This window comes from Panthera uncia, unplaced genomic scaffold (genome assembly GCF_023721935.1).
Source record: "Panthera uncia isolate 11264 unplaced genomic scaffold, Puncia_PCG_1.0 HiC_scaffold_134, whole genome shotgun sequence".
In the NCBI taxonomy this organism is placed as follows: domain Eukaryota; kingdom Metazoa; phylum Chordata; class Mammalia; order Carnivora; family Felidae; genus Panthera; species Panthera uncia.
This window is the reverse complement of record NW_026057964.1, coordinates 21,069-32,206: the sequence shown is the minus strand read 5'-3', so window position 1 is coordinate 32,206 and position 11,138 is coordinate 21,069. Positions and strand designations below refer to the sequence as shown.

General features: G+C 41.9%; 1 protein-coding gene across 2 annotated transcripts in view; it reads right to left on the bottom strand.

Moving 5' to 3' along the window:
• Positions 1 to 31: 31 nt before the first annotated feature.
• Positions 32 to 11,138, bottom strand: part of LOC125916946 (casein kinase II subunit alpha') — a 32,169-nt gene continuing 21,062 nt past the window's right edge. The window contains exons 4-9 of one of the 2 annotated variants that reach the window (XM_049623194.1): positions 9,062 to 9,121; positions 3,886 to 3,969; positions 2,982 to 3,092; positions 2,617 to 2,718; positions 1,998 to 2,098; positions 32 to 1,194 (exon numbers count right to left, since the gene is read on the bottom strand). In XM_049623194.1, coding sequence (XP_049479151.1) covers positions 1,005 to 1,194; positions 1,998 to 2,098; positions 2,617 to 2,718; positions 2,982 to 3,092; positions 3,886 to 3,969; positions 9,062 to 9,121 — 648 coding nt within the window. In that variant the 3' untranslated portion in view covers positions 32 to 1,004. The remainder of the gene's footprint in view (positions 1,195 to 1,997; positions 2,099 to 2,616; positions 2,719 to 2,981; positions 3,093 to 3,885; positions 3,970 to 9,061; positions 9,122 to 11,138) is intronic. The other variant, XM_049623193.1, reaches the window with a different exon arrangement.

Here is an 11,138-nt window from a genome sequence, read left to right as displayed (position 1 = left end):
GAAGACCTATCAATTTTAAGCAACAGTCATTTGAAACATTTTTTTTTTCTTACAAGAGATGTGTATTCAGAAAAGCAAATAAATCACAAATTACTTACTATAAAACACTGGAATTCTTAGTTCAATTTAACTCAAAGGGTAAAAACGGCTTCCTGTGCCAGAAACTGGAAAGAGGACATCTGAGTTGCACTTGTCTGAGGTCTAGAAGACCAAAGGGTAAAACCTTTCCAATTTGCTGTCTACTAATGCTTACAGGCCAAGAGGTTCAAGATTTATTTTCTTCAGGTAAGATTTGTTTAATCTTAGGGGGAGGAGGGGAGGAGGGAGGGAAGACAGCATACTGGCCAAGCAACAGACAGGCTGAAGGTTTTCTTCTCAATTCAGAGAGTGAACAGAGACGGGTCCTGTAACCTTCATCCCCAGTCTCCCCTGTGCCTGGACTAAATCATCTCACGTTGCCAACAATTAAGGAGAAAGTTTGTTGGAGACATCTTTATCAGTGGGGGGTGGGGAGGCCTGTATGCATGCAGACGATAAGCAACCACATGCACTGAATACATACACACACTTTGAAGCGAGACCTAAAAATTCTTTAATGCAGGTGAGATTTTAGTGCAGTCCTTCCATACCTGCTTTCCTTTCCTCAAATTCCTTTTGTTTATTTAACTCATTTCCTTCTTTGAAAATACACTACAGTCACCTTATCACTTTTAACTAACTACTTGGTTTTTGAAGAGAAGAATACCTTTGGTTAGGTTTCCATACAAATATATACACTTGAAAACAAATTTTAGATACTTGTGATCTATAAGCTCAGGGCCACAGGGAATGGTCCCTCCTGGACTCGAGGGAGCTAAGGCAGTGAACAAGCAACCCCTCTGCAGAGCAACTGCAAAGTTGTCTCAACGGTCTAGAACTAATGAGGCCAAATTCTAAGGACGATTCAATACAAATACCTAGAATTCTCTTGACTGATCTCAAAGATGAAGAGAAGTATTTTTCCTTTAGTAAGTTATGCCCCTGAAAACAGTCCCTGGAGACTCACAGAAGTACGGGTGCTCCATGGCCTCTTTGGCAGTCAGTCTCTGCTGATGGTCGTATCGCAGAAGTTTGTCCAGAAGATCTAGGGCCTCGGGGCTGACGAGATGTCTGTTCTCACTATGGATAAAGTTTTCCCAGCGTTTCCGTGAATGTCTGAGAAAAAAGGGAAGCAATAGTATTCTGAGATTAAATTCAACAAGGATCCTGATGCATTAGGGCTAAAGCCAACAAAATCTTAGAATAATGCACTGATTCCAAGCTTGTGAAACCTCATTCTCGCTGGTACCTGCCCCACCCCCGCACAAATACACTCGCAGCATCCTAAAATAAAAACTGTGCTCTATGACTGATAAATAAAATTAGCTCTAACTTCTACATCTGATTTAGTTTGTGGCACCTTTCTAAATCGCTTTTTATGCCTCAGGCTTTTAGTCAATTTTGGTGAGGCACAGAGGTGATGGGAGTTATTTTTGTTGTTCAGCAGAAATATTTAGAGAGCTAGCCTCAGAAACACAGAGGTTCCATAAACCACTGTTTGAATATTGTCAACACATTTACTTTTCAACACTATTCCACTGTACCTGAAGATACGCTTTCAAATTTGCTATCTTGTGGAAAATCCATTACACCGAACAAGAAAAACTGTAACAGTCTTACTCCTAGAAGAAGCACAGCTTTCTAAAATAAGCACATGCTGTACCAGAAAGCTGGTTTCTGTAACAGGATTTTGTCTTCAATTTTTTACTGATTGACAGACTATCTCTTGAAGAAGTACAATAACCGAAAGACACATGTAAACACTGCCCAAATACTCTCAAAAAACAAGTTAAAAAAAATACACATGGGAATAAAGAAGTGTGTTTCAATTCTGCTAGGATCAGCCAGCGATTTCAGCCAACACTCCCACTTTTGAAATGGGGTAAAACCCTCTTTCTCTCTCCCTCTCTCTTACTTACTGTCCCAGGATATCGTTGAAGTGCGGATCTAGGTCTATGTGATACTTCTTCAGATAGCCATACAGCTCATCTGTACCCAGAACCTTGGCAATGCGAACAAGCTGAAACACAAAACAAACTGACCAAATCACTGAGCACCGGGCTCACTGCAAGCCTGTGAGGTGCTATCCCAAGGAATTAGGGGACTTCCACATCACTCTACCTCCAGACACCAGATACAGACTGGAGCCAGGGGCTGACAGGAGGCAGACACAAGGACACGATGTTCACAGAAAGCAAATTTCCAAACTGCCTTTAAAATGGTAACAACTTATGACAATAATCTAGAAGCTGACGATTACAAAAGGCATCACCTAAGGACTAGAATCTAGTTTTATTTAGACAAGGAGTGCGTGACTTCACAGACTCACTCTGGAAGTTGGGCATAATGTCACTTTACCTGTTATGTTTGGGGACCTGGTAACCACAGACAAAATTTCATGAAATTCTTTACCCTGAAGGAAAACTTATGTGCAGACACTCGATGATATTTAGTGGCTCAAGGGTATCACCCCTGTCAAAGTACTCCATTTTCTTGGCTTCTGCCCTAACAGGGAGGGGCTAGTTAGTGTTTGCTCACCTGGTCGTAGTTGTCCTGTCCATGGAAGAAGGGCTCCTTTCGAAAGATCATGCTTGCTAACATACAGCCCAAACTCCACATGTCCAAGCTGTAATCATACATCTGAGGAAAATAAGGTTGGCCTGTCAGGGAAGGGTGTTACAAACGCATTTTTCAGATCTGAATTTCTAGTCTTCAGGGTGACCTTTGCACATATTTTACAATTCGAAGCAAAAAAAAAAAAAAAAAAAGTCATCGAGAAAAATTTGAAATTATCACTTTGGGTGGGGTTTTCAATATATCCAAACTGCTAAATAAACAGCAAACAGGGAGAAGCACTAAGGCAATACGCCCCGAATGCACAGGTGCTTGGCTAACAGTTTTACCTGATAGTCCACGAGGAGCTCCGGGCCCTTGAAGTACCTCGAGGCTACACGGACATTGTACTCCTGAGCAGGGTGGTAGAACTCTGCCAGGCCCCAGTCTATCAGTCGCAGCTACAAACATGACAGAAATCAAACATGTAAAGCATGTAGTTCTAGACTCCTGTGCCTTGGAACAAGGCCCCATCACACTGGCTAACAATTACGTGGGCCACATAAAAAACGTCAAGTGCACTGGCAAAAATTACACTTTCAGCAACTGTGGAAGAGGTCATTTCTAGAGCAGAGCACTCAAAATCCTATTTGCTTTTTCTTTTTGAAAATTTAAATTATCCTGGGCTTCTCATTCTCTTTAGATCAATAAAACTTAAGCTTTTCTTTCTGTCTCCATAGCACTTCCATGTATAACACATTCCCCCATCATTAATAGCTTCCATTATAAGTTCCAGCCACAAGGGAAAGGGTAGGGGACATACAACCCCAGTCCAGGATCAAAGCACTGCTCCAGCTTCTCATTAATCTAAGTAACTGATTCATTTACTCATCTATCAGGGACAACCAGAATTGAGTATCAAAATAAGGAGGGACCCAAGTGTACTTTTGAGGCCAGGCAGATTGGTCTGAGGGTCATTAAATGAAGTAGAAACCATCAGCTGTAGTTTCTTTGCAGGGTCCTCCAGAAAACCATGACCAAAATAAACAAGGGACTATAGTTAGGTTCAGCTGTCTGCTTTCCTTGTGTACTATACTTATGCAAAGTGGAAAGCAGCCCTGGAGACTAAGAAGTAACAGAAGCCCGCCAAAGAAAACAGCATGGGTCTCCAGTACCACCTCAGTACTGGCCAGCATTTTGTTCGGCCGTAAGCCTTCCGAGGAAAGACTTGTTGCTGCCTGGCTGCAACGGTACCTTTTTCTGTTGATGATCTATCATGACATTGTGAGGTTTCACATCCCTGTGCATGATTCCCTTGCTGTGGCAGTAATCCAGAGCCTATTAGATAAGAAAGCACAGAGAAAAATAAGCAAACCGTCTACCAATTCCCAATGCAAGCATATTCTTATTTGTGATAGCTTGACTTGAGTATCTCCTAAAGTGCAGCTTACTGTCTGTAACAGATGAGAATAAACACGCTCAGAAGATATCCCTTGCTCTCTGCCCACTATGCTGGCAGCTGGTGGAAAGGGGGCTATGTTAAAAAGGAGACAGACACACTTTGGACACTCCTCCTACTTGTAGTTGGTAACACTTTACCAGCCACCTAGACTCAGAAATCATACATCAGCCTGTTAGTCTAGTTCAATGGGTTTAAAAACAGATCTGGGAAACCCACTAGAGTCACTTCTCATAGGGGGTTCAAATGCCATGCCAAGAGTCCCTGTGGACACGAAGAATGGTATCTAAACGTATTGTTCAACATGGCTTATGTTTTAGACAAGTGCCCCATGTGGATTTTTGAGATTAACAAGTATTCTAGTATTAGTATTTTCCTTCAAAAATAATCCCCGAGGGGTGCCTGGGTGGCTCAGTTGGTTAAGCGTCGACTTCTGCTCAGGTCATGATCTTAAGGTTTGTGGGTTTAAGCCCCGTCTCGGGCTCTGTGCTAACAGCTCAGAGCCTGGAGCCTGCTTCAAATTGTGTCTCCTTCTCTCTCTGCCCCTTCCCCACTTGTTCGCTAGCACTCTCTCTCTCTCTCTCTCTCTCTCAAAAATAAACATTAAAAAAATAATTTAAAAACAATCCCTGAGCCAGTTGGCCTTTAAGAATTATATTCTGGGGGTGCCTGGGTGGCTCAGTCGGCTAAGTGTCCGACTTCGACTCAGATGATGATCTCATGGTTCATGAGTTCAAGCCCTGCATTGGGCTCTGTGCTGACTGCTCGGAGCCTGGAGCCTGCTTTGGGTTCTGTCTGCTCTCCCCCACTCATGCTCTGTCTCATTCTCTCTCTCAAAAATAAATAATCAGCATTTTAAAAATAAAAAAAAAAAACATTACATTTTTACTCTAAGGAAGGATATTACTACGTTATATTTCTACTCTAAGGGAGGATATTGCTTCCTAAAAGATGAATGATATGCAGGTAAGATTTTTAAGTGTACAATACTTTTTTTTTTTTTTTTTAGCACGTTTATAGAGTTGTACAACTATCACCATAATCCAGTCTTTACCATCTTCCCAAGAATTTCCCTTTAGCTTGCCTGTGATCAATCCCATTTCCCATTTGCCCCCTACCTCAGCCTTAACCACAAACCTGCTGTTACTATGGATTTGTCTTTTCTGGACGTTCATTAAGTGAAAAATACAATATACAGCACTTTGTCTATCTTCTTTCGCTCAGCATGTTGCTGAGATTCATCCGTTACTTTCTTCTTGCTGAGTAGTATTCCACTGTGCGGACGCACTAGTCGATGGACATCAGAGCTGTTTCCAGTTGTTAGCTATTATGAACATTCATGCACAGGTCTTTGAGAGGGCATAGGCTTTCATTTCTTTTATGCAGATTCCTAGGGGTGGATGTGCTGTGCTGTATGTTAGTTTACATCAGACTTTTCAAGAATGTCCTAAATGTCTTCCAAAATGCCTGCTCCATTCTACATTCCCATCAATAACGTATGAAGGCTTCTTTCTCCACATCCTCGCCAATGCTGGTCATTGGTTCATCTTTGTAATTACGACCATTCTGACAGGTTTGAAGTGGGATCTCATTGTGGATTCGAATTGTATTTTCTTAATGAGTCATCAAAGTTGAACATTTCAGGTGTTACTGGTCATCCTCTATTTTCTTTGGACAAATGTTGATTCAAATCTTTTGCCCGTTTTTTCTTCAGGCAGTTTGTTTTTGGTGTTCAAGAATGCAAAAATTTGCTCTAAATCTCCTTTTCTAACATAGTATCTATTTCCATAAATTTCAAATTGGGCACTTCGGCTGGTCTCAAAAAGCACTGCAGCCCACTCAAATGTTATTCCCTGGGTAACAATACTTGCAGCCATCATCTTGTGGTACCTACTATGTGCTTGGCACTGAGTGCTCTTGGTAGTTTTCCTCGGGACAAAATAAGGGTTTCTCAACCTCAGCACCACTGACGTGTTGGACCGGGGAATTCCCGGTTGTGGGGAGCAGTCCTGTGCACGGCAGGATGTTTACGAGGCTCCCTGGCCTCTTCTGACCAGATGCCAGTAGCACTCCTCCAAACCGTGACAACCAAAAGTGGTTCCACATATCGCCAAATTGACTTGGTTGAGAACCACTGGACTAGGCATTTTTACATAGGAGAGAATGCGTAAGTCAGAAAATGATCCCTAGGATTGGTATTCTGGGAACAAGAAAATCTTGCTTTCCCCCAGACACAGGGTATGATGTTTCTTATACGTAGGTTTAAAACAGGCAAAACTAAACTTGGTGGTAGAGGAGGGGATCCTGAAGAGAAGGGACACATGAGACCTTTTGGTGTACTCATAATATTCTTGACCAGCCCTGTCCAACAGAACTTTCTGCAATGACAGAAATATTCTAAATATCTGCACTGTCCAATATGGCAGCTACTAGCCACATGAGGCTACTGAATAAACGAAATGTGGCTACTGTGATTAAGCAAAGGAACTTTAAATTGAAATGAAAATTTAAGTAGCTACCTGTGGGCAACAGCTACTATAATGGACAGCATAGTACCACATATATCTGGGTGAAGGTTTTACTTATGTGAAATCCAAAAACCTGCACACTTAAGAATTGTTCATTTATGGAGCTTCTACTTCAATTTAATTTTTTTCTTTGTTTTGTTTCACAACAACAGTTGTAGCAAGATTCCACAGTGGCTTTGTGGCAATGTTTTATGAAACCAGGGCTCCTGAGGACAGACCTCCCTGGATCCGAATCAGGAGACCAGACAGTGTACCCAGCAACGACTCAATAGCCCTCAGCCTCAGTTTCTTCTACATTTTTGGGAGAAGCTACATATTTCCCCTACCCTATCCCCATTTTTTTTTTTACCCGAAGAGAAAATTTAGCAAGTGTTGATTCTGTTATTTTGCCTGGTCTTCACCCAAAGGAATGAACTAATTAGGATCATAATACCTGGGATGTGAGAAATATCTGAGGAAAGCAAAAGTTGAACAAGAACAGTAAGAGAATTAATTCTTTTGCCAACTTCACTGGTCAGACTCCCTGTGGAGTTACTGACATGCTTTTAGATTCCTTGGGGAAGTTATTTCAGTTTAGAATCTGATATTATCTGACCATGAAGCATGAAAGACATTTTTCAAGCTTCATCTGGGCTTGTGTGCCACATTAACAGAAAGCAAGCCCTTACTGCCTAGTTGCTAGGGACATCAGACACAGAGAACCACCTGAATGACCAGCCTGCGAAGACCTGTGCCACTGGGATGTCTTCACCCGATCTAAGGACAATTGTGCTGGGTTATAAATCTTCACCTTTGGTGTGCACTAAGTGAAAACCACAAAAATCTTAACCCCTTACTTAAACAAAATAACCAAGTGACAGATTTGGATTATAGCTCTCATAGGGTGAATGCATGGGGTTCTCTGGAAAGGGCCTCCAGGAAAGGAGCTAAGCCTGAGAGCTCATAAGACCACAACACTGCAAACCTCTTCCCACCAAGGCCTTCGTTCTGGTCTGGAGAGGACATGGAGAGAGGTGTGATAAACCCAGCTCTACCCTCACATGTTTCTGACCTTACTGATAAAAGAAAGACCCATCAGTTGTAAGAGTGATCCACCTAAGTCCACCACCTTGGTACCAATGACAAGTGGTTTGCGCAAGTGCTTATAAGAAAACACATTCACTTCCCACAGCCAGTTCTTCAAAGTCCCACTCCCTAAAGCCTCGCCTTAATTTGGGATTTTGTTCAAGCAACTGTTCACAATCCCATCAAAACTCAATCTTGGCAATTTTCTTCAATAATGCCAGTAACTCAGTCATCTCTACTCTTTCAGAGGTCTTGAATTGAGACCCACAACCCCCATAAGACTTTAGGTAATACTGTATATGTATACAGGCATTTTGGAGAGGTTTTATACGTTTTCCTAGTGATCCATGACCCCAAACAACTTAGGAACCATTCGTCTATCCCATTTTACAAAGCTTTTTAGAATTCTTTACCTAAGTGTTTACCTAGACTAAAAAAACTAAAACAAACAAACCAACCAAAAAAACATTCCTCCACCAACGATTAGTGTTTCAGAATTTCCATCTTGGGATTACTAAGTCTCCTAGAAAGACGGACCATCCATCACCTCTTCTTGCACATCAAGGTTAGTCAGGGCCAAAGAGTAGGTTGGGAAGGGGATTATGAGAGATGGCAAGACAAAGAAGGCCGAAAATGCCTACCATCCCAGTACGCATTCCCTCCACACTGTGACTTCAATGCTCTTCCCATCAAATAGTCTACCTCTCCACCCTTTGAACCCAGGCCTGGCCCATGACTTGCTTTGGCCAACAGGGCATTTAGTAGACATTTATACAAGCAGGAGCCTGAGAAGTGCTTACACATCAAACTTTGCCCTCTCATGCTATTAAGAAGCCAGAGACCACCATGGGAAGAAGCAGCCTAGACTAAACCCCTGGAGGACAAGCCTTGAGGTATTCCAGCTGCCATCCCAGATATGTGAACGAGGCCATCCTGGACCAATGTGCTCTAGTCAAGGTGACCCAGACCAAAAGACTCATCCAGCTAACCCACAGAATTGTGAGAAATAATAAACAATTTTTTAAAAAATCATTAAGTTTGGGGTGATTTGTTATACAGTGAAAACCAATAGTATTAATTAAGCAGCAAAAAGAAAACCCAAGGGCCAATAAAAGCTATGAAGGAGGTTCTGATTTCTGGTATAATGTCCCTAGTATCTCTTGACTTGGCCATCTTTCTCAGTTCCACTGAGAAAGTTTCTATGTAAAGATCCTGCAACAGAGATCTCAGTGTAAGTTAAAAAACAACAAGAAAACTCCCACTTCACTAAATTCTCTAAGTATCAAGAAAGAGTCTGAGATCTCTTTGTCCCCCCAAAAACTTCTCTTTTAACGGATACACCTGAAAAAATCCACTGCTTATTATGAATGTCACTTACCTTAAGCAGCTCATACATATAAAACCGGATATCAAAGTCTGTCAGGATCTGGTATAGTTGCTGAAACAGATTTCAGAAAACAGAAAGTTAATTTAGTCTCATCATATCTTGTCATCCCAAACATTGGTCACCATTCTCTATAAACTTAGTACTTAAGTCCCTAAAGAATCCCAGGAATTTTTACCATCTGATCTGGAACAAATGGGGACAAAGACCAAAGATGAGGGTCTAATACTTCAGTCTCTTGTTAAGGGGAAGAAAAAAAAAGGAATTCCAAGGGAAACATTCAAGCCAACATGGATCTTTTAAAAACTTGTTTAATGCTCCAGGATTTCAACACCCACAATTACATTATTACGGAAACGAAGTCCAAGTTGTCCAACTGTCCTCATATTCTTACTACACTTCAAGCATAGCATAGCAGTACAGTGTGCTGTAGAGAACTAAGTGGAGAGCAGGACTTGAAGAATTTCATCAGCTCATGTGGCAAGTGGCAACACAGTAAGTACATCTCATGAGTGTATCTGCTCACAGAAACAGGAGGAAAGTGACTGCGATAGCCCTTGGAGATGGTAAGAGGCTTAGGAGAGGAGCAGGGGAGTGAGATGCTGGAGGAAAAAAAAGAAGAGTGACAGGAAGTGAAAATGACTCCAGGCAAAAAGGACACAGGAAAGAGTTCTCATTACCAATAATCCAAAGGAACACCCACTCTGAGTTTTTTCAAAATTTCAATTTCTAGGAGACAGTAGCATTTATACATCCAGGTTCATTAGAGTCATCACAGAACCTCATCAGAAACTATACTATTATTTCTGGTAATCAATTCCAAGCAGAGCTCTTTCCCCATCAGTCCAAAGCAGCACTGTCTATAAAACTAATCAGTGCACCTTTATTAAACTTATTGTTTCTTTATTGGAAGACTCAGGCAATGGAGGGAAACTCTCTAACGAGCTGTGATAAGCCTATATAACATGTCTGTGGAAGAGGGGAAAGCCAAACTACACATCCTTATTTGTTTGCATTCATAAGAATGATATGAAGACCTTAATAAAACATGGTTTCACATGTATGCATGTGGGGGATGGACTGCTGGGGCTCAGGGAAATAAGACTTTTAATCACATACCATTTTATAGTTTTAGATCCACGTAAATATAACCCCTGTTCAAAAAGATTAAGAAAAACAATCTGCCAAGAATCAAATTTAACATCTAAGAACACCAGGACTTGTTTTTCCCTGTTAATAAGTGAGAGTAATTCTCCCCCCCCAGCTTGGCAAGAATATTTGACTTCATCAGTCTCCGGGAGCAGCTGGCTCAGCGCAGCACAGGGAATGAGGACACACGGACCGGGACACCCGCGGCACTGGGAGCTGCTCCGCTACTGGAAACTAACCTGGGGTGGGAAGGAAAGCATCCGGGCACGTGGCACCAACACGCCACCACTTCTGCTCAGGAGCTAAACACCCAAGCGTTCTGTTGTCCCCCAGCTCCACACGGCAGGGAAGACTTTGCAGGCAGTGTCCCAGCACCAGTATGGATGGACACAGGCTAAAGATACTATCTCTTTGGGTGTCAAATCAGCTCCTCCTTCGAGAATTAAGGAGATCCCTCCCAGAGACACACCAAGTTGAACCTCATGTCAATAAATAGACTGTGAAAGTGAAGCGAGCATTTTCTAACCCTCAGGGGCTGGAATATTTTATTTCCGGAAAACAAATACGGGCTATTTTATCATTTGGATTTTTGTCTGTGGAAGGCATTCCTCTTGTATCACGTGGTATCTATACCAAGCATCTGTGCAAATGGTATAAGGCATAATAATAATAAATGTCCTTGGACCGCCAACATAGTACTTCTAGCTACTCCAACCAATATCAATTTTATGTAATACAAAAACCACTAGATGAATGAATGTATTAGGCCTAATACATTACAGAGTCCTGAATGACAGGCCGACATTTACTCTCATTTCTCAGGAGCTCAGGATAGGAGGAGACCCAACTACATGTTACATTTTACCACCTGGGCCTAAAATTTAGGACTCAGTAGGGTCCACAGTCTGGCTCTGACCAACTT